Source organism: Canis lupus, chromosome 33 (assembly GCF_003254725.2).
Source record: "Canis lupus dingo isolate Sandy chromosome 33, ASM325472v2, whole genome shotgun sequence".
NCBI lineage: Eukaryota > Metazoa > Chordata > Mammalia > Carnivora > Canidae > Canis > Canis lupus.
The window spans coordinates 25,224,400-25,248,103 of NC_064275.1; the positions used below are offsets into that span (position 1 = coordinate 25,224,400).

The 23,704-nt window shown below is 38.0% G+C and overlaps 2 protein-coding genes across 4 annotated transcripts in view; one reads left to right on the forward strand and one right to left on the reverse strand.

Annotated features, from left to right (window-relative positions):
* Positions 1-23,704, forward strand: part of EAF2 (ELL associated factor 2) — a 189,162-nt gene that overhangs the window by 74,517 nt on the left and 90,941 nt on the right. The gene's annotated exons all lie outside the window — the stretch shown is intronic.
* Positions 14,218-23,704, reverse strand: part of IQCB1 (IQ motif containing B1) — a 66,422-nt gene continuing 56,935 nt past the window's right edge. For all 3 annotated transcript variants that reach the window (XM_025475734.3, XM_049105514.1, XM_025475744.3), the window contains exons 13-15: positions 19,100-19,231; positions 15,635-15,791; positions 14,218-14,781 (exon numbers count right to left, since the gene is read on the reverse strand). In XM_025475734.3, coding sequence (XP_025331519.1) covers positions 14,552-14,781; positions 15,635-15,791; positions 19,100-19,231 — 519 coding nt within the window. In that variant the 3' untranslated portion in view covers positions 14,218-14,551. The remainder of the gene's footprint in view (positions 14,782-15,634; positions 15,792-19,099; positions 19,232-23,704) is intronic.

Genomic DNA, 23,704 nt, shown 5'->3' on the forward strand with positions numbered 1-23,704 from the left:
TGACTTTTGTTGCATCCTTTTGTATTCCTTAAAACTCAGAATGTACAGAAGCCCTTAATGTGTATTTTCTTGCCCAGCTCCAGGCTCTGGTCTCTACAGGTCCTTGCATATCATCTATCTTTGAGGATGAATGAGATTAAGATTTGGGGACCTATTCTATCTGCAGAGCTGCAGGTGCCTCCTTGTTCCTGCTGGATAAGCTCTGAGATGGAGAGCAAGGATGGCAGGTTGGTCTTAGAAGGGCTGTAAATGTGGAATGAACTGATGTTCTGGTTCCAGAGACATCAGAGATAACTGAGGGATGCAGAAGCTGGCCAGTTTCTTTTCCTATCCTGATGTTTAGGTCCCAATGCCTTTCAGCTCTAGCTAAGCATCTTCAGCCAGTATCAGTTTGCCCAAAATTGAGCAGGAATAAGCAGGAACCTTGCAGGAACCCTGGCACATGGAAGAGCAGGAGAGCTAAAGAGGCCAGGCATCCTTACCTTGGAGATGGCAAAGGTTGGGTGGGAGCTGCTCCTTGGACAGCTGAGGAAGTGATCACTATTAGAATTCCCATTGTGTCTGTAGGTTCTAGAGATACTAGGGCTAATTGACTCAAAGGTCTGCAATAGGCCAGGCTCCAAGAGACCTGATTGAGGCTTCTTTTAACTTTAAGAGTATTCCTCCACAGAATCAGCAGGTTCTGGGTACTTCGTGGAACATGTGGTGCCAGGCAGAAACCTTGGAAGACATGGTAAGGCAAAGGGTGGGGACTATTCTATATGAATCATTATTGAGCATTCATTAATGTATGAGGAAGTCCTATAGGGGGAAATGGTGACTTTCTCATCCTGAGACACCTAGAGCCAAGGGCAGGAGGAATCTGAAATCAAAGGGTGGAAAATTCTTAGGAGGTACAACTACAAAGCTCTTATTCAATACTCATTCAACAAATATTTACTAAGTACAAACCATGTGCCAAGCACTGATGTAGCTTATTTTTGATCTAGGATCTAAAAATAAATTCCAGGCCTCTAAGCAAGCTTTGTGATGTGGACTTTTCCAGACCATCAGTTTGAAGAATTTTCTTATCAGGTTATCTTAGGGCATGTAGCAGGGCTCTGTCTCTTAAAAAAAAAAAAAAAAAGAAGAAGAAAAAATTTTGGGACGCCTGGGTGGCTTAGTGGTTGAGCATCCGCCTTTGGGTCAGGGCATGACCCCAGGGTGCAGGATTGAGTCCCAGCTTGCATGGGGCTCCCTGCGGGGAGCCTGCTTCTCCCTCTGCCTGTCCCTGCCTTTCTCTCTTTCATGAACAAATAAAATATTAAAAATATATATATATATATATATTGTTCATGAGAGAGAGACAGAGAGAGGCAGAGACACAGGCAGAGGGAGAAGCAGGCTCCATGCAGGGAGCCTGATGTGGGAGTCAATCCTGGGTCTCCAGGATCACACCTTGGACTGAAGGTGGTGCTGAACTGCTGAGCCACCTGGGCTGCCCCCCTTTAAAATATTTTTTAAAGACTTTATTTATTCATGAGAGACACAGGGAGAGGCAGAGACAGAGGGAGAAGTAGGCTCCCTATGGGGAGCCTCATACTGGACTCGATTCTAGGATCCCGGGATCATGACCTGAGCCAAAGGCAGACACTCAACCACTGAGCCACCCAGGTGCCCTAGCATCCTCTTTTGAAGAACTGCCAAATACTGGGCAGCCCCTGTGGCACAGCAGTTTAGCGCTGCCTGCAGCCCGGGGTGGGATCCTGGAGACCCGGGATCGAGTCCCACATCAGGTTCCCTGCATGGAGCCTGCTTCTCCCTCTGCCTGTGTCTCTGCCTCTCTCTTTCTCTCCCTCTCTCTCTCTCTAAATAAATAAATAAATCTTTAAAAAAAAAAAAAGAACTGCCAAATACTATAATATGGCCTCAGGATACAGCTATTAATTAATCAATCAATTAATATTTAATATATAATGAATTACTATGTTAGCACAAAGAAGCCACTAGAACTCAAGTCATATATCAAACTGACATCTCAGATGTTTCCTATGTACTTTCAAGGATTCTATCACTAAAGTATCAGCAAGCTTAACAAAGTCACCCCACCATGCTGATATGACTAATAAATGTGAAGATTTGCTATAGATCAATATCATAAGAAAGTTTATGGACTTACTAATTATCTCTAAATCCCAGATGTGTCCTCCTCAATAAACTCCCCTTGAGTTTTATCAGAATATTTATTTAACAATTAAGAGATTTTATCCATTTACCGCTTCACAGTACTAAGCACACCATTTAGGAAGGTGTATTCAATCTGGAGCCAAAACGAAGTTAAGAAGGTTGGTATAAAGAGCAATTACAGCCTCCCTTCTGATCCCTGAAAGATATGCAGCTCTAGCCTCTGTCTCCTGCTTTATTTCTCTCAACCCTCAAGATTATCAATCTTCTCATTCACTTTCCTTGCATACATTTTAATTAGGCTGTAAGACAAAAGAAATACAGACTGATTAATATGAATGAAGAATTTGGCTGCATAATTTATAGACCTAGTAATAAGATAACTTACAGGACTCCTATAGAGACACTGGTGTTGGGTCTCTGCTCCCTGGGAAACTCTTTCCATTAAGATATTGACTTCCTCTTTATGCCTGTGTGGTACTGAGAGTTACACATTCTAGAGAGCTTGCCCCAATTCTCTTATCTTCTCTGTGTTGTATGGGCATTCTTTGGAACTAACTTATTCATTCCATATTTATTATTTTAATTTTATTTATTTTTATTAGTCTTTCTATTCTGCTTATTATTTATTCTTGAGAATGTATTACATGAAAACCCAGGGCACCTAAAATTGCTTGGATCTTCTAATGGCAAGGTAAGCCCATGTGTGCTAAATAAGTCTACACTCAACAAATTGTTACTGAGTACCTTCTTCATAATAAATTTGTTGAATAGATGGTATTTTTTTCATTCCCTCTACTTAGAACACTCCCTTTATACTCCAGCTGGTCAGTTCATTCTCCAATTCACTTTGAGAGACATCTTTTGGTGATCTCCCAGACTAAGTTAGTGACTCTCATGTACACATCATTCTCTGCAAAACAATCATCCTCGTACTTTAAATGATTTACTTGTTTAATGTTATCTCTACAAAAGCTTCATTACCAGAGACCGTATCTGTCTTTTGCATTTAGCACAGCCTCTTTTATATCATAAATGTTTAAAGGTATTCATTGAATTAATAACTGCATCTTAGGGTTAAACATCTGATGTAATAGACATTTAGCTAAATACTGAGAACTCAATTATTTGTCAATTACTAATTGAGCACCTCCCAGGGCATAATGCATAGTGGAGAGACTAAAAAAATATATAGGGCACCATCCTAGCTCTCAAGAGGGCTTCCATAAAGTGGATGGGCCATTTTCATGCATAGTTGCTTTTGAATGTCCTAGTTTTTAATGTCTGGCTTCTGAAAGGGGGAAAAGAAAAAATGGGAGAAGGTAAAAAGGGGCACCATCCCTTTAAATCCCCTGTAAGTCACTTCAGCCAAAGGGAGAGTGACTTGCAACAATGGGGGTAGGTACAACAACAATGGCTACCCTGATTTTTGCCTAAATTTCTGCAGCAATCATTGACCAAAACACGGATCACCAGTATTTGGAGGACAGAGTCCTTTTTGCTCACCCTGGTTCAAAGCGTATGCAAGCTGCTCCAGAAACATGCAAAGAAAGCTACCTGCCAGGGTGCGAGGGTGGAGAGCAGAGGTGGAGGGGAAGGGTAGCTCCTCTTGTACTTAGAGCTGAAATTGACTAAAATTAACTGCAATTTATCTTCCAAAACTCCCCCTAGATGTTGCAAACATTCCATAGACTGGAGTTCCAAGAGTTACATTACACATATTTTGCCAGTACAATTGTTGTCTTGGTAAGGGGACAGATTCCTGGTGCTTACTACTCCACCACCTTTGAATCCTCTAGAATTTGTTCTTATGGTACAACTAGTTCACAATATTCCTGAAAAATTTAACAATCAGCTTTGGTAAAAACCAGTTAAAAGAAGGCTCCAGCAAGCTACTATTTATTTCTCTTGATGTTTATTTACCATATTAGAATTAACCATAAATATTAAAAATAATTATTTACTGATGCATGAAAAATAATAATACATTATTACATTAAAAACATTTTTATGAAAATAAGTATTTTTCCCAGCAAAAATTCTGAAGAAATGAAGAGGTACTTTTTTACATTTTTGCAAAGCTTTTTCATATCCATTTTAAGAGAAGAAAATTAGATTCTCTTATCTCCTTCTGTATTTAATCTGTTGTGATACATTGTTTTGCTCAATGTATTTGAAATAAATACAGCCTCAGACAGATCACTAAAAAATAGAGGAACATTTTAATAGCCTTTTCAGAAAATTGTGGATATTCTTCTTTCTATACCAAAACTCAACAAGTAGAAGTTTCTCAACTTTGGCTGCAAATTAGAATTACTCAAAGGGCTTTTAAAATACACTGATGGTTGGTACCCACCCTAGGGTAATTACATAAGAGGTGGGCCACAATAATTGAATTTTAAAAGCAGCCTAGGTCAGTACTTCTTAAAATTTAATATAAATATGAATTACCTAACGATTTTTGTTCAAACGCAAATTCTGATTTAGTAGATCTAGAGTAGCATCTGTAATTTTGCCTTCTGACAGCCCCCACATGCCGATGCTGGCCCATGGACCACACTTTGACTTGTAAGAAAATGCAAAACAATCAAGAAGAGAAAACTTGAGCCCTCACAGCAATCTGGAACTGTCATTATTACTGGAGAGTGAGGAGTAGAGTCTATTTTATAATTAACATGAGTTAATAAAAGCAAAGTGTTCTTTCTAAAATGTTTGTGTTAAAAACTTGGAATCTCTCTCAACAAAACTTGGAATCTCTCTCAACAATACTGTGGTTGTGTCATAGTTAGCTATGACATATGTGGGCCCATATGCCATATGAGGGCAGAACCAGATTTTGAGTCTAAGGACCAAATAGAATATAAGATCATTTTAAAGACTATAAAGAGAATACTGGATTGAATTCACCAGAATTTAACATTTCAAATCCAAGAAGACATCTTTTTGTCAAATTCAGAATTAAATACTTAAGTATCACAAAACTTTTTCACCCATTGAATTCTTAACTCTGAGTAACTTCTGATCAAACTTTTGGTAAATCCATAGGTTTTTCTTGGTCTAACCTACTTTTTTCTCCACTCTTCACATCTTACTAACATTCTTAGGCCAAGCTCCCAATTTTCCAATCCCTTTACTTACAGAGAGTTAATCATGCTTCCTTTCTCCTGCCTCTGAATCTGAAACACTTTTTCTTATACTATTATCACGCGGTGTCATCATTCTTTCATATCTCTTTCTCCAAAGAGCCCTTGAGAGAACTTTCTTTCTTTGAATCTCCAGCATGTGGCACAGTTACTGGGAAAAACAGGTATGTAAGGAATTATACTGACATTAAGAAATCTTAGAGAATCTAAAAAAAAAAAAAATGAAAGAAAAAAGAAATATTGGAGAATCTATAGAGAATAGCCAATAAAAATGAAAACAGTTTATGAGAAAAGGAAAAGAGAGGTAGCATTGCATAACCTAAAGAAGAAAAATTAATGACACATTAACTCATTTTCCAATACAGTCTATAATGAATTATAAGCAAAAGATACCTTAAAGGAATTTATTTGGGTTTTCTTAACACATGTAAAATTCCACCAAATTGTACATTATTAATAAACTTTGTAAATGCTATCTCTTAATATGAAAGGGAAGGAAAGAGGGAGGGAGAGAGAGAAGGAAAGGAGGAAAGCAGGAAGGCAGGAGAAAGAAGGAAAATCCAACCAACCAAGAGGTGAATGAAAATACTAATTGATACATAATGGTTAAACACTGGTAGCCTGTCATTGAATCTATTTCAACATAAAATGGAAGTTGAAAAATACGGAGGCTAAAGTAATAGAACAGAACATAAGAATTTAAAAATAAGTAAAACTAACAAAAGTTTAAAGGATAGTAAGAAACTGTAAAAGTGTGCCAATTTCTTTATCTTCTATAGCAGAATCAGTAGATACTGTCAAAACTGAACAATGTAATTAAAGATTCCAGGAAAAGTTGCTGTCCTGTTGTTTCGTCTCTTACCCAAAGAATGAAATCAGATAATAGATTTTGAATGCTATTGAGTTCAATTAGATGTTAAGAACTACTTTTCTGAAATCAATATTATTTGAAGACTATTTTTTCTATAAAATTAAGATTGTAGATAATTTCCACATTAGATGTTTTAAAGGTTGGATAACTGAAGTTTAAAAATGAGATCAGCTTTGGGGATCCCTGGGTGGCTCAGCAGTTTAGCGCCTGCCTTTGGCCCAGGGCGCGGTCCTGGAGTCTCGGGATCGAGTCCTGCATCGGGCTCCCAGCATGAGCCTGCTTCTCCCTCTGCCTGTGTCTCTGCCTCTCTCTCTCTCTCTCTCTCTCTCTCTCTCTGTGTCACGAATAAATAAAATCTTTTAAAAAAAATGAGATCAGCTTTAAGACAGACCATTATAAGCTGTTTGTGTGTCAGAAATGAGAGTAACTGAAACCCAGGCCCTCTCAGTCGTTCTACAGCCCACCTTCTATCCTTAGGCTCTAGTATTTACCCCACTATCATCAAACCACTTCTAAGATCAAATTAAATGGAAAAGAGTAGAACTGGCCTGCCAGGGTAGCCCCCATCTCCAGACCCTCAGGGTTAAGATCAAGAGAGAGAGAGAGAGAGACAAAGAGACAAATTCTGGGGAGAGGACAGTGGTCTTTATAGATAATGGCCCTACTGGTTGAGGAAGGAAGTACAGGGATCTGAATATAAATTTCTGAGCTAGTTCCACATGTGTTGTCTGGCAGCAAAAGAGACATTGAACACAACAAAGCAAGATGAAAAAATGAGAATATAGTCTTCTCACATGTACTCCCACAATCCCTTTGTCAACTTACAGCCACAATCACAGACTCCTTAAGTACCCCACACCATTTGCCTCCATGTTTAAGGACCCCCACTTACAAATCTACTACCTGCCATTCATTCTCTTCCTCCCTGTTTCTGGTTCTGTTACTCTATCATCTCTGCTCACAGAAGAGCAGAACCCCTCTATCCCGCCTCTGGTCATCAATAGGTAACCCCTGGCTTTGCTGTCATCCTGGAAACTTTGGGGCACTGAAAAGTACTAGTACGACAGAGAGATAGACTTTGACTGGTTACTGATTGTCAAAGCTTGAGGCAGAAAACCCAGCTGCAAAGAGTTAGGAAACACAAAGGGTACAAGACAGGAAAAGGTATACTTTCCATGCACATTTGACTGGAGAATGTGTCAGAAAGAGATTGGAAATCTGAGCCTGTCACTTGTCATTGCCCTGTCACATAGGATTGATTCCTAGCCCAAGTGTCTGAGCATTCCAGTGTCTTTCCATTATAACATTAAAGTGACTGTAGTGACTGAAATAAAGTCACCATGTCTCAGTATCTCAGTTTCTCCATGAGTATAAAGGTCATAATCATAGCTAACAGGAGAATACATGAAATGACAATCAAGCTTTTTAAAACATTCTAGGAAAAAAAACATTCTAGAAAGATGCATGGAACCACAATATTGTATGTGAAGTCCCTTCCTCTCTGAACAGATGAACAGAAATTTTCTGTTATGCCAGCAAATTACTCTAGGAATATGAAAGAAAAGTGAGATGGAGGACATCTGTATGTGAGTGTAGGAAATGAGATGGAAGGCAGAAGCTGGGAAGGACACATCCATGACATTAAGCTATGCCAATCATCGAGTTCACATCATTTGTTTCCTATAGACTTTCCCTCATTGCTGATGTTGTGGCCTCAAACCTGTTGTTGAGTACATTATTTTTGTATTTTCCAGGGTGGGGGTGAATATGTCACTCAATCTTGGATGGAACGGTTATTACTTTAACTTACTAAATTTTGGGATAGTGTGTGATATAGTAATGAATAATAATGAAATTGATAGCTAGACACAGGATAATACCATGAAAAAGCCTACAATATGTGGCACTAGCTGTGTGACTACACAGCAGGGGTAGGCTGGAAAAATTGCAAGGATTCTGAAAACTGGCAACTTATATTATGTAGTAGTGAAACTATTTATTTATAAACCTATCACCTGCAAAAACCTGACAGAGTGAAAATTTATTTAACAAACTTTTGAACTTAGATAAATGAATTTATCTAAATAAAACTTTCAGGAAAAAAATATCCCGTGAGGTGAGGATATAAGAAAATAATAAGCTAATGAAAGAATAGGCCAGTTTATAAGCATAATTTAAAGGCATCCTAGAGGGACAAAGACAGGTTTAGAAAACAGCATTTCTCATGTCCCATATAGCCTTTTGGTAAGACTCTTAAAGTCAAAACCTAGATGATTTATATTTAATATATTATTGATACAGTTAGGTTTAAATCTATTATTCTGCTGGGCATTTTATGATTCCAGTTTTTTTTTTAATGATCATGTTTTATTAACACTTATCTATAGTTTGTAATCTTAATCCTGTAAGTAGATTTTGACCCTTTAATTTTACTAATTTATTGAAGTTTGATTTGCCAACATATAGAACACTCAGTGCTCATCCCATCAAGTACCCTCCTCAGTGCCCTGTCACCCAGTTACCCCATTCCCCTGCCCGCCTCCCCTTCCACTACCCTTTCTTTGTTTCCCAGTTAGGAATCTCTCATGTTTTGTCACCCTAATTTTTCCCACTCAGTTCCCCTCCTTTCCCTTATAATCCCTTTCATTATTTCTTATATTCCACGTAGGAGTGAAACCATATGATGATTGACTTACTTCACTCAGCATAATACCCTCCAGTTCCATCCACATCAAAGTAAATGGTGGGTATTCGTTGTTTCTAATGCCCGAGTAATATTCCATTGTATACATAGACCACATCTTTTTTATCCATTCATCTTTCGATGGACACTACGGCTCCTTCCACAGTTTGGCTATTGTGGACATTGCTGCTATAAACATTGGGATGCAGGTGTCTGTTCCAGCATTTTGCTACATCTGTATCTTTGGGGTAAATACCCAGTAGTGCAATAGCTGGGTCATAGGATAGCTCTATTTTTAACTCTTTGAGGAACCTCCACACAGTTTTCCAGAGTGGCTGTACCAGTTTGCATTCCCACCAACAGTGCAAGAGGGCTCCCCTTTCTCCACATCCTCTCCAACATTTGTTGTTTCCTGTCTTGTTAATTTTCGCCATTCTCACTGGGGTGAGGTGGGATCTCATTGTGGTTTTGATTTGTATTTCCCTGATGGCATTTTAACTGCACTATTATCTTATAAGGGATACCTCTTCTTTTATGGTTTCTCTGGTTGCTTCAGGGTTTGCAATGCATATACATAACTTATCACAGTCTACCTAAAAATATTCTCTTCACTTACAATTTTAAAACATTAACAATTATATTTACTTCAACTTTTTTTGTCCTATTACTATCCTACAATTTACTTCTACATGTTACAACACAAAATACATAGTTATTAATTTGAAAACTTTTACATTGATTAAAAATAACATTTTATATTTTACTTTCATTTTTACCATTTCCCTTACTCTTTAATGAAAATCTAATTTCTATCTTATGTCTTATTCCTTCTGTCTGAAGAATTTCCTTCAATACTTCTTACAGTACAGGTCTACTATCAATGAGTATATTCAGCTTTGTTTTTCTGGAAAAAACATTTATTTTGCCTTCAGTTTTTAAAGATATTCTTGCTGTATATGGAACCATCGGCTGATAATTTTTTCTTTCAGCATTCTAAAAATGTCATTCCATTGTCTTTTGGCTTATATGGTTTCTGCTAAGTTTATTGAAAGTCTTACCTTTGTTCCTTGGCACATGATTTTTTTTTCTACGTTTTTTCTCTTTCTTTCTTTCGTTCTTTTTTTTTTTTTTAAAGATTTTATTTATTTATTCATGAGAGACACAGAAAGAGAGAGAGGCAGAGACACAGGCAGAGGGAGAAGCAGGTTCCATGCAGGGAGCCTGACGTGGGACTCGATCCCAGGTCTCCACAATCACACCCTGGGCTGAAGGTGGCGCTAAACCGGTGAGCCACCCGGGCTGCCCTGTTATTTCTGTTTTCATAATTTTCTCTTTATTTTTGATTTGCAGCAATGTGAGGTTTTTAATTTTTTTGTATATATTTTTTTGTTATTTATTCTGCTTAGGTTTCTCTAGGATTCTTGGATCTGTGGTTTCATTAATCTGAAAAAAATTCTTGGCCATTTTTACTTCAACTATTTCTGCCTCATTTCTCTTCTATTTCTGGTACTCCAGTTATCCATGCTACGCCATTTGATATTGTTTCACAATTCTTGCAGGCTGTTCTCTTCCTTTATCAATCCCTTCTTTATTCTTTTTGTCTTCATGTTTCCATTTGGAAAATTTCTATTTATCTATTGTCAAATTCATTTATTCTTTGCTTAATTCTAGTCTGCTAATGAACTTCTCTCTCTCTCTCTTTTAAAAGATTTTATTTATTTATTCATGAGAAAGAGGGAGGCAGAGACACAGGCAGAGGGAGAAGCAGGCTTCATGCAAGAAGCCTGATGTGGGACTCAATCCTGGGACTCCAGGGGCAGCCCTGATAGCCCAGCGGTTTGGCGCCGCCTTCAGCCCAGTGCCAGATCCTGGAGACCCGAGATCAAGTCCCACGTCAAGCTCCCTGCAGGAAGCCTGCTTCTCCCTCTGCCTGTGTCTCTGCCTCTCTCTCTCTGTGTCTCTCATGAATCAATAAATAAAATCTTTAAAAAAAAAAAAAAATCCTGGGACTCCAGGATCACACCCTGAGCCAAAGACAGACATTCAACCACTGAGCCACCCAGGTGTCCCTGCTAATGAAATCCTCAAAGAAATTCTTAACTGCTAATACTGTGCTTTTTCCAGCATTTCCACTGATCTCTTTTTAAAATAGTTTCTATCTCTGTGAAACTCACCATCTGTTTACACATGTTGTCAACTTTTGAGTTATATCTTTTAACATATTAACAGTAGTTATTGTGTGAGTCCTAATATCTGAGTCATCTCTGAATCGTAGTTATCTCTTGAAAAAAGGTATTTTCTTCCCTAGATTTTTGTGTGCCCCAATTTTTGACTTAATGTCAGATATGTATAAAATAGAAAAGACTAAGGGTGATACTACTTATGCCCAAAGGTACAACTCTTTTTAGATCAGACAGTAAGTTTGGGGATGTTTTATAAAGATTTGTTTGCTCTTTGCCCCATGTTGTGGGATGGGGCTTCTAAACCCCTGGAATTTGAGTAATAGGGGCATTTTGTTCTTTATGTTAGACCACTGGACTACATGTGAGTTTATGCTAAATAAAGGAATCAAAACAGGGGGTGAATCATGACAGAAAGGCCAACTATGTGATTAGAGGGTTGAGGATTTGAGCCACATAATATCAGCCTGACCTCCCAACCTCTGAGGAGGTGAGGGAGGGCTGGAGATTGACTTCAGTCACATGCTCAATGATTCAAACAATCACCCTATGTTATGAAACCACAATAAAAACTCAGAACATTAGACTTCTGAGGAAGATGGTGGAGTAGGAGCCCCCTAAACTTGCCTTGTCCCATAGATACATCTAAGTAACACTCACTTTAGTGTAAATAACCCAGAAAACAACCCAAAGACTGGCAGAACAAACTCCACAACTAGATGTAGAGAAGGGGTCACACTGAAGTGGGTAGTAAGGGTAGAGATATGGTAGGGAGCTAAACTCTGTAGGTCCAGCTGCAGGAGGGAGGGAGCTGTGGGTGCAGAGAAGGCAAAAAACAGACTATCACACCAGCGATCCTGCACAGGGAAAACAAATCCCCATACCATTTGGTTTTGAAAATTAGAAGGGCCGAATTTCATGAGTTCTTACAACCAGGGAGACTTAAAGCATGGAACATTAAAAAGTCAGCTCAGTTCTGAGAGAGCCCAGAGGGCGATAGAAGGCTGAGTCCCCATCTTTAAAGAGACAGCAAGGGATCCCTGGGTGGTGCAGCGGTTTAGCGCCTGCCTTTGGCCCAGGGCGCGATCCTGGAGACCCGGGATCGAATCCCACGTCGGACTCCCGGTGCATGGAGCCTGCTTCTCCCTCTGCCTGTGTCTCTGCCTCTCTCTCTCTCTCTATCATAAATAAATAAAAATTAAAAATAAATAAATAAACAAACAAACAAGCAGACAGCAAACAGCCCATGGAGATTAAGCATAGAAGCAGTAGTTTGAAAAACGCCTGGGGCATATGGGAGGGAGAGTTACTTACCGATCTCAGAGTTCACAAAGAAACTGGCAGGTTCATTTTCCCTCAAGCTCCCTCCCTCCTAGCACCAGCATAACCACAGGGCCACCTTCAGGAACCAACATGGTTTTCCTTTTTATCTTCTATATACCACAGACTTCAAATTATTTTTGAAACCTGTTGTTACCTTGTGCTTAGAGAGGGGTCTGGGAAGCTTGAAGGTTTTTTAGTATTCTGGCTCCACTCTCCACTTTCAAGGATGCCTGTATGCCTTTGCCACAGGGGTTTCTCTCCATGCTGGTGATAAATTGCCATGGCACATTACTTGGTGCTAGGCTAGCTGTTGGGACATGGGTGTTGTGTTGTCCTGATCCGGCCTAAATCTTAGGCAGATCTCTTCTTCCTGTGATTGGAGGTAGGGCTTTCTCAGTGTTCCTATTCTTCTCCCTCTTGGCAGTCATTATCTATGGTGGTCTTGGCAGTTTCCTTTCTAGCATTGGCAGACATCTGCTTTGTGTTACATGGGATTTCTGGGGCTAAGATGATTTCTTGTCTCTCAGGAGAGGAATTTGGTTTCCATCTCTCCCTCAGCAATGCTGGATTTCGTTTGGTGTCTAGGTCTAGAGTGTTTCCTATCCTGCCCCCAGAAACAGATAGTTTTTATTTCTATTTCCTCCTTAACATGCAGTGGAATTTTCTCTGATCCTTGGGGTTAAGAGGGCTTACTGCCCCTGCTCCAGCAGTCTAAGGCTTTTAAGAGAAGGGTTTGGGAATGCAGACAGGACTTAGATCATGTCACCCAGTAGCAGCCTATCACGTTTGCCTACACCACGAAGGGCATCTCTTCAGGCCTGCTGCCCTGCTCCCAACCTTTCCTGAATTAGGTGAAGGTCTGAATTCTCCTGTCTGAGGCTCCTAGATGTTCTAAACTGACATGCTACCCCATTACTGGCCTTTAAGAATTCGTTGAAATTTTAGCCATCTTTGTCTCCTGTGCTCTACTAAAGGTGAAATAGCTCATTTCACAGATACTGAGTCCCATCTCAATTTACTTGGTTGTCCCTAGGGCCTCAGCAATCAAATAGGCTCAAGAAAAATTATTTTTGCAGATTATCTGGCATTTTTTTAACCCGAGAGCAACATTTTCACATAGCTTTCTACATTCTCACTGAAACCAGAACTTCCATCTGATTATCACAGATGAAGTATATACATTTATTTCCCAATTATGAATAATAATTACATTAGGATACTAACTAGAACTTTACTAAACTTAATTTTAGAGGACTGGATGTTATAAAATTTGGTCTTATCATCCAGAAATATTGGTATTTTCACTCATTTATATAAGAAGTACCCTCCAGATTCCTTACCTTATTGAGTCCATGGTTTGTTAATTGTTTTTAACTTAAACTCCGTATTGTTACAAATACAAATAGAAGTAGGTCTGAAAAAAAAAAAAGCTTCTAGTATTAAAATACAATTAAAGATAAATAGGAAAATCAGAAAATATTAGGTTGGAACCAAATAAGTATATAGCTACCTAGGATCATATAAAAGTTAAGCATTATATTTAGCTCTGAGATTCACAGTAGATAAGACAAAGGGAACCAATGAGTTACATAATTCTCATAGTTAAAACAGAATTTTATCTGAAAGAATTTTTTCCTGTGCTGAATCCTAGGATTTTTAAAAAAGTAGTTCTTTTAGAAATAAGATAGAAAATGAATTCAACAAATGTTTGGTAGAAAAGAGTGAAGTACCCTTCAAATGACCATTTGTTCTCTCACCTTAATAAAGTCCAAGAGCACCCTTCTTATATTAGAGAAATATGAAATTAAATAATAAATGTGAAAAGTTGAAGTAATCTTGACAAGTTTTTGAGAATAATGTTGAAAATATTTATTTAGAAGACACCTTTGGTAGGAAAACAGCAAAACAACAGAAAATTTCACATAAACAGAATGTCGTGCTGAGGTTAGTTCCACATAAAAGCCACATTCTTAATTTGTATGTGTGGCCATGGATGGTCGTGTGGAAAAAGGAAAATAGAACTGCAAAAAGTGGGAAGACAACTCTTTGCTTACTGCCTGAAAATCTTATTTGGAGAGGAATCTCTGGAAAGCCATGAGTAAAAGATAGCTCTAGTCTACTAGCATGCCAGAGGCAGAACCAAAATAATCTAAAATAAAGGATTTGTGTCATTTCTCTGGATAGCTTCCTAAGGGGGTTTGGTTCCACCAATGAATAAAGTTCCTAATTCTAAACTAAACTCATCCTTTGGAACATCAATCTCATCTCCTGCTTCTTCCCCAAGCTTCTTCCACCAAGGTGCCTGTATATGCTTCAGGGCAGTAAGATGGGCCTGCTTGGCCTTAGCTGCCACAGGCCTGGATCTACTTAGGAAGAGTTCAGGTTCTTTCCCTTCTGCCTCCTTCAGACTCGGTGCCTCTGTAATAAACAGAAAATAAATAGGTGAGTAGAAGAGTTCTGTACCAAACAAGTAGGAACTTGGAAACTATAGAGTTGGAACTCTGCTATAAAGCAGGGACAGGGTTCCAACTCTGAATCTTCACCATTGCTAGCTATAGATGGTATATGACTATTCACAAGTTGTAGGTGTGGCTGATAGCAACTGCCCACCCCCCACTGTGTTTAAAAGAATAAAAAAAAAATGTAGCTTTTTAAAGATGATTTAAAAAACATGAATTCTTTAAATATAGTAGAACCCCATCCTATATATGAGAGGCTCAATTACACCCCTCTATCTATTAAAAAATACAAAATTCGAAAGTAATGGCACTAAATAGAGAACTCTGGCCTTCTCTGCTCCATATATATTAAAAGTGTTTCACAGGTGGATTCAAACACTGTGGCTTCATGGATGAGATCTCTCACTAAATGTCCCTGTGAGCAGATGAATTACCTTTTGTGAAAGCACTTCATTAAAAATTATAAAATGGCATTGTAACTACGGTCATCACCAACTCCTAAAATATGATCAAAAGCTTTTGAGATTACACAAAAGAACCTAGCTAGTAGGGCTCAGCACCTTTATAATTAGTAACTACTGTCTGAGTTGATACCTCTGAAGGATAGCAAGGCTCGGAAGAGCAGCCAAAAAGGAGCTTATGGGATTTGTATTTGAAAAGATCACGGGCTGGCATGTTCTGGATCTAGAAATTTCTCAGGACAAGAGACAGTCTAAACCATTAAGTGGTATTTTCCTTCTGAAGATTTTAGATGTCACAAAATCTTGCATAGGGTGTTCATTTTAGGAAACAAAAATGGAACAAGCACATACTCATTAACTGTTCAATGTTGGTGCTGATCTGAGCCATCAGAGCCTCCCTGTGCTGCTGGGCTCTCTCTTCTAGGGCCCTGCCCATAAGGTAGTGTTGCAGTTGTTCTTGAGCTTGGGAATGGAGCTCTCTGCTAGTCATATCTGACATTTGAGAGCTCTGGGAAGAAAGAACAGAAATATTATTACAGGAGATACACATACACCCACACCCATGTTTTGCTCAACCACTTAGAAGAGGTTTCAGCATGTTTAGCTGCCTCTCATCCTATCAGTTGAATCTCATCTAGCTTGTTCTCTTGTGCAAGCATTAAATAGCCTTTTAAAAGCAGCTTCAGATAAAAATTCAGGGGGTAGTTTCTTTCTGGTGTGCTCCTGTGGAATTCTGAGAGAAGAGTTAAGATTGAGAGACCACAGGGAAAACTACAAATGGTTTGGTAAAAATACTGGCCTGGAACAGGAGTAACAAGGAAACCTCTTGTTCCAGACCCCACCTGACAGACTCCATCACCCTAAACTTAAATAAGTTTAGGACCTGTCCTCGGTCCTAAACTTATTTAAACCATAATGTTAGAATTGCTTCTGGTTTCACAGATTAAGGTACAAAATCTAAAGGACCATATTCCTTTGGCTATGCAATTACTTTGAAGACAATTAGTTCAGAGAAGTATCAGAAAATCTTAACTCTGAAGCTGATAAAGCTTTTGATTATCACAACTTCTCAAATATTCCAGTTCCTGGCTCTGGTCTGGGATGCAGTCCCTCTCCAACTACCACCATACTTTTCAGTCACAGAATCTTAAACAGCAGCACTAGAATATGACTAAGGCACTACTTCTTTTTTAAACAAGAGCATGCATCAAAATCATACATAATGCATTAAAAAAGGAAAGAGAGAGAGAGAAAGAGAAATCAAAGACCTCAATGTAAGAGATAAAACTATAAAACTCTTAGAAGAAAAGATAGAGGGAAAGCTTCATGACATTAGGTCTGGCCATTTCCCAAATATAACACTGAAGATAGTTATAACAAAAGGTAAAATAGACAAGTTGAACTTCCATCCAGAAATTTTTAATTTCTGCACAGCAAAGGATACTATAAACTGAGTAAAAAGGTAACACACAGAATAGGAGAAAATATTTGTGAATCACATACCTGATAAAATATTAATATCCAGAACATATAGATAACTCCTAAAGCTCAATACCCCCCCCCCCCAAAAAAAAAAACCAAACAACCTGATTAAAAAATGGGCAAAGAACTTGAATGGACATTGTTAACTAAACTGAATTTAAATTAAAAAAGAAGATATTCCAATGGCCAATAAAAGATGCTCAAAATCAGTAATCATTAGGGAAATCCAAATCCATTCACAATGATATACCACCTCATACTCCTTAGGATGTGAAAGTAACAATAGGCGAGGATATGGAGAAACTGGAACCCCTATGCACTGCCAGTGGGAAAGTAAAATGGATCAGTGCATTGGAAAATAGTACGGAGGTTTCTCAAAAAAACAGAAATAAAATTACCGTAAGATTTAGCTATTCTGCTCCTGGGCATATGCCCCCCAAAATTTAGAGCAGTGATATGAATAGATATTTGTATATACATGTTCAAGGCAACACTATTCACAATAGCCAAAAGGTGGAAGCAATCCAAGTGTCCATCAATAGCTGAATGGATAAACAAAATGGGGTATATACTTATAATGGAATATTATTCAACCTTAAAAAATTCTTTAAAAAATGAAAAAGCTATGATGTGGATGAACCTTAAAGACATTGGACTAAATGAAATAAGTCAGTCACAAATGGATAAATACTGCATGATTCCACTCATAGCAGATACTCAGCATACTCTAATTTATAAATATGGGGGAGTGGCAGAGGGAGAGGGAGGAGCAGGCCCTGAGCAGGGAGCCCGATGGGGGGGCTTGATCCCAGGACCCTGGGATCATGATTTGAGCTGAAGGCAGCCACTTAACCAACTGAGCCACCCATTTGTCCCAACACATCCCTTTAAAAATATGAATGTATGAACAATGTCCTTCTCTCTTTTTTTTTTTTTTTAAGATTTTTGTTTATTTATTCATGAGAGAGACGGAGAGAGAGAGAGGCAGAGACACAGGCGGAAGGAGAAGCAGGCTCCATGCAGGGAGCCCAATGTGGGACTTGATCCTGGACCCCAGGATCACGCCCTGGGCTGAAGACAGGCACTGAACTGCTGAGCCACCCACAATGTCCTTCTCTGCTAAGTCTAACATCTGTGTAATCTCTAAACTGGTTGGATTACATATCCTCCTCATTATGAGTCATGTCTTCTTACCTCTATATATGCCTGTTACTCTGATTGGATGCCAGACATTGTAACTTGTACTTTGTTGAATGCTGGATATATATATATTGGTATTTCTAAAAATCTTGAGGTTTTTTTTTTCTGAGATGTGGTTAAATTACATTAAAAAACTTTTGATCTTTTTGGCTCCTGCTTTTATGACTTGTCTAGCAGAATGCATCAGTCTACACTATTTACTTTCTACTACTAAGGCAAGACTCCTAATCATTCTTTCTGATGTCCTGTGAATTAAGCTTTTCCGGTCTATTTGATGGGAGTATGTACTATTCTTGCGCCAGTGTTGAGTATCAGGCACTGTTCTCTCTTTGAAGATGACTGTTTCCTTGGCCCTGGGTAGTTTCCTTACATACATATGCTAATCAGATTCCTGAAATATACTCAAGGGGTAATATTCTGCAGATATCTGATGTGCTCTTTGTCTATCTTTTTGCTCTGTACTCTGTCCTATGAAATCTAGCTGCCTTGTTCTCTGTAGACTCTCAGTTTCAGCTCCTCAGCATGGGGATTCCAAAGAGCTCCTCCTCTTTCCTCCTCCTTGTGCTGTGACCTAGAAACTCTCTCAGGGCAATAAGCTAGCGCCCACTTTGTTCCCTCTCAATAATTATAACCTTCTTTGTTTGATGTCCATGGTCTTGAAAACCACTGTTTCATGTATTTTATCTTTTTTGTTTCCCAGTGGTTTCAGGAAGGAAGTAAATCCAGTCCCTTTTACTCCATCTTGCCTCTCAGGAATTACTAACCTTCACTGTCTAATGTCCATGGTCTTGAAAACCATTTTTTCAGATGGGAAGTAAATTCAGTCTCTGTTACTCCATTTTGGCTAGAAGTAGAAGTCAGAACTTTTTTCTGTCAACCTGACATTAGAAATGGCAATGACCATGTCTTACTGATATACTATAGGAAATAATCAATTTGAAGCAGTCTCCTTCCCTACTGACTATACTATGGCCCATATAATTAAAAGGCCCCAAATCCCTTAACTCTATGGTAAAGCCACCGTATTACCTTATACCAATAGTAAATGCACAAATACATACAATATAATGTTTTATTGGTGAATATCATGCACTGAAAAAATGTAACACTAATATGGCACAGAAGCCTGCATACCGGATGTCTTCTGAGATAGTCATCCACTTGTTGCTTTAATTCAACTCTCCGTGCATCGGTGAGATCTTGAAGTCCTCGCCAAGGAGCAAATAGTTTCTTTTTCTTACGGCACTTTGCTAGGAATTTAAGAGTCTGGGGCAAAAAAAGATTTGTGATTTTTCATTCCTGACTAACAGAATTATTTTATTCTACAACATATGGTAACAACATTATAACAGTTGTTAACTGAGTATGCATGGGGAGAGGGATGGGATTGTGACTAAAGTGAGGGAGGACAATGACTTTTTAATGATATTCTTTTGTTGTGTTTTAATATTTTACAAGTATATATTCATGTATTATCTGTATGTAAGCAAAAGAGAGGAAAAAATAGGAAGTGAGTTCTTAGTTCTAGTCCCTTATAAATTCTGACTTGGGGCATAGTATAGTAAGCAATTAGGAGGAAAAAACTGGAAATAAGTTCTTGTCTCAATACTAGTCACTTATAGACTGTGTCTGATTTTGGGCAAGTCACTTGATCTCCACAAGATGGGTTCTGTGTCTATAGAAAACACAAACCCCAATTCTACTTAGACTACAAAAATGTGAGGACAAAAGGGACAGTATATAAGAAAAAACTTGGTAAAGGGACAGTATATAAAAAAAAAAACTCGGTAAATGAGAAAATATTGTAAAATTGTAAAGTATGGGCCAAATAATGAAAGTACTTTCTGAATGTTCTTCCTTGTGTCCTTCAGAAAGAACTTCCAGTAAATCTAGAAGTCTTGAACAGGCAAGATTTGGAGAAAATTTGAAATTATTCTGCCCAATTTTTTTTTCACTCTTCCTTGTAGTTTTTATTTTCATCAAAGTTATATTTCACATTGCTTTAAGGGAAAGGTTGGCAAATTATGGCCCCCATACCAAATTCAGCCTGCTGCTTGTTTTTGTATGGCTTAAGAGTTCAGAACGGTTTTGTACTTTTGTATGGTTAAAAAGTTCAAAAAGGAATATACTGTGACGAGAAAATTATGAAATTCCAAATTCAGTGGCTACAAATAACATATTAACATTTCATGCTTGTGTTTTGACTACAGCTTCCTTTGTGCTACAATTGTAGAGATGAATACTTAAAACAGACTGCATGGCTCACAAAGTATAAATAAAATATTTTACTATTTAGTGCTTTCCAGGAGAAAACTCGTTGATGTAACAATCTATTGTTTAAAATGTCAGTTTTATATGAATTCTTACTCACCACCCACCCAAAAAAAACCCCCTGCAGTTCTCTGCCCCTTCTCTCAAAGATAACAACTTTAACACTTTCAGGTTTTTCTTTTGATGTTTATGTCCATCTACTTTTCTGTCAGTTTTCAGGTATAGGTATTATCTATGGACTTTCTTGTATGGAAGATAAGGATTTAGCTTAGGTCTCTTTCACTGCTTGCTCTCCCACATACTTTCCATATCCCTAAACATCCAATATTATGATAAATTTAGTTACATCAATGCCCAATGTTTACATAATTATGACTACATCAAGGTCATTCAATTTTGATCCACATAGTATATAATTTACTTTCCCTTTTTTGCACATTTTAAAATTTTCTCTAGAATTAGTGTTTTCCTGTGCTTACTTTTCTACATACTTATCACTGATTATGTATCTAAACTCTGTCTTAATGCTTAATACATTAAAACATATCAGACATTCTGTCAAATTTATTTTGCTGGACATATATTTATTCTGGAGCTTTCTGACCCACTCCAACCTAAACTGACTACTCTCTATGCCTGGTATCTCCATTCACCATCATCTTGGTGACTCCTTTTCATCTTTCTTTTCATTTTCCTATATTCTACATTGTCTTTTTTCTTGGGTAACTTCTTTGTTTTAAAGACTTTGTGGGCAGCCCCGGTGGCGCAGCGGTTTAGCGCCGCCTGCAGCCCCGGGCGTGATCCTGGAGAACCTGGATCGAGTCCCACGTCGGGCTCTCTGCATGGAGCCTGCTTCTCCCTCTGCCTGTGTCTCTGCCTCTCTCTCTCTCTGTCTCTATGAAGAATAAATAAATAAAATCTTAAAAAAAAAAAAAGACTTTGTGATGCATGAAAATGTCTTTAGTCTACCCTTACCTTAAATTGATGGTGTGGGTGGAAATCATTTTCCCTCAAATATATAACAGCCTTAATCTAATACATTTTAGCTACCAGGTTTTGTTCTGTTCTTTCTTTCAAATGTTTGAATGTTTGACCTCTTGGACTGGTTATCTTTTTGTTTTTTCCCTGCTCTATAGATTTCCCAAACTTTTCCCTAGCCCTTTTGTCTTTTATTTTTTCTTCTGCTGATTTTGATTCTATTTGTTCCCTTTTATATAGCATCTCGGTTTTGTTTCATGCATTATCCTCTCTTAGCTCTGAGGAAATAATAGATTTTTAAAAAGTTTTCTTATCCGTGCAATGCCTCTATTTCCATCAAGTACTTTTATTGTGTTTGTTTTGGCCTCAGCTTTTCTCAGATACCCAATGACATTTTGAGCTATTTTTAAGAGTGAGCCCTAAGAAGGTGTTTAGAAATTCTGGATAGGTAGGTAGGGCTTAACCACCATACTTCAATACAGAAAGATCGAAATGAGCTGTTTCTTTGAAGTATACCATTGTGAGTATACTTGTAACTTTTCTCAGATTTCCTGAAGAAAATATTCTCCATCTACTCTTTTTAAGAGATAAGCCTGGCTGACAGCACACTGGAACCTAAGGGGAGAAAAAAAAAAAAGGGCTGGAGGTCTTCTCACTCAGTATATAAAATTTCCGTAATATCTCTGTTTTAGTATGTTATTGGAGCCTTCAACTGTGCTTACAGCCTCCTGTTGAGAGACCCTCTCCTTTCCTTGGATTCTTTCCTTTACTTGATGATTCTTCTTTGCCTCTCCTTCTCTCTCCTCTACCTCCTGCTTTTAGTACCACTCTAGGCTTTAACATGTTATGCTGGGAACCTTAGAATTAAGGTACCAGAACAGAAGAATCTCTGTTCCTAGATCAAAAAAGGCCACCTTGACCATTTCTTCATTCTTTGTCATTTCAGGACTCTCTGAAATTATATTTCTCTCCTTGTTTTTTATTTTCTCAACTGCTAATGGTTTGTTTTACTAAGTGTTTTTGTGGTCAGTCTGTAATGGATATGTATAATAGTGCTGTAATACTTTTCTGCTATAATCAAGTGGCAAAAATTACCCTCATTCTGGCCCTAAAGACCAGACACCAGCAACCAGCATCTTCCTTCTTAGCCTAAGAGATAAGAAAGCAAGAGAAGAAAATCCTGAGGAATTAAAAGGGAAAATGCAGTGAACTCTTCAAATTTAATTTCAACACTATGCCACTACGGAGAAGTCCAAGTTGCCTATGTTAAACGTGTATAATTTGAAATTAGCAGTTTTACACAGGGTTTTTCAATTTCTAGCTACATGAGAATGCCTTTGCTTTTGCACAAAATAAGGGAGGGAGAAAGGTAAATAACGGTTTTGGTCTTTCTTCCAGTTCTGGCCTTTTCCTGCCCAAAACACTAAAAACCAGTTCCTTCTAAGGGACAAGTTCAATGAAATGATACTCCTACTACTTTCAGTGAAACTAGTGAAGTATTCCTTTTTCTTTCTTACTAAGATCAGTTGCTGCACTAACAGAAATATAATAGAAGTCATATATGTAATTTTAAATTTTCTTTCTTTCTTTCTTTCTTTCTTTCTTTCTTTCTTTCTTTATTTATTTTTTTTAAAGATTTTATTTATTTATTCATGATAGACATAGAGAGAGGCAGAGGGAGAAGCAGGCTCCATGCCAAGAGCCTGACGTGGGACTCGATCCCGAGACCCCAGGATCGCGCCCTGGGCCAAAGGCTGGCACCAAACCGCTGAGCCACCCAGGGATCCCCTGTAATTTTAAATTTTCTAGTAGCCATATAAAAAAAGAAAAAAATTGGTGAAATTAATATATTGTATATACTAAGTTATTAAACATATTAGAACTCAATATATGTAAATTATTGGCACTTCCACATGTATTCACTGTAAAAATTATTAATGAAGTATTTTATATTTTACACTCTCATACTAAGTTTTCAAAATATGGGGGCAATTTACACTTACAGCACATTTCAATTTCAACTAGCTATCTGTCAAGTACTGAGGTAGTCACATATGGTTAGTAGGTATTGTATTGGACCCAGTATATATACAAGTCTATAGTATGTCTTAGAAAAAGATACTTCAAAATGTAGCAAAATGCATCATTTACTGATCACTGATTGCCCTATTTGAATTTTCTCAACTACTTTCATTTTTCTTCCCTCTCTATACTTCATAATTTTTCATTCTTTTTCCTCTTTGAAAGGAATCCTCTTCTCATCTATTTTTTGGCTAGCTTTGCTTTGACTTCACCATTATTTTTAGTAATGAGTTGCAAACACTAAAAACATGACCTAACCCATCCTTTTTTATTCTTACCATGGAGATCCATATTCCTTTTGGGTGGGGGAGATATGAAGCAGATGTGACTAATCTTTTTCCTCTTATGCCAAAGAAAAGTGTGAAAGCCAAACCAACTTTGCATTCATAGACCTCAGATATTCTCCAA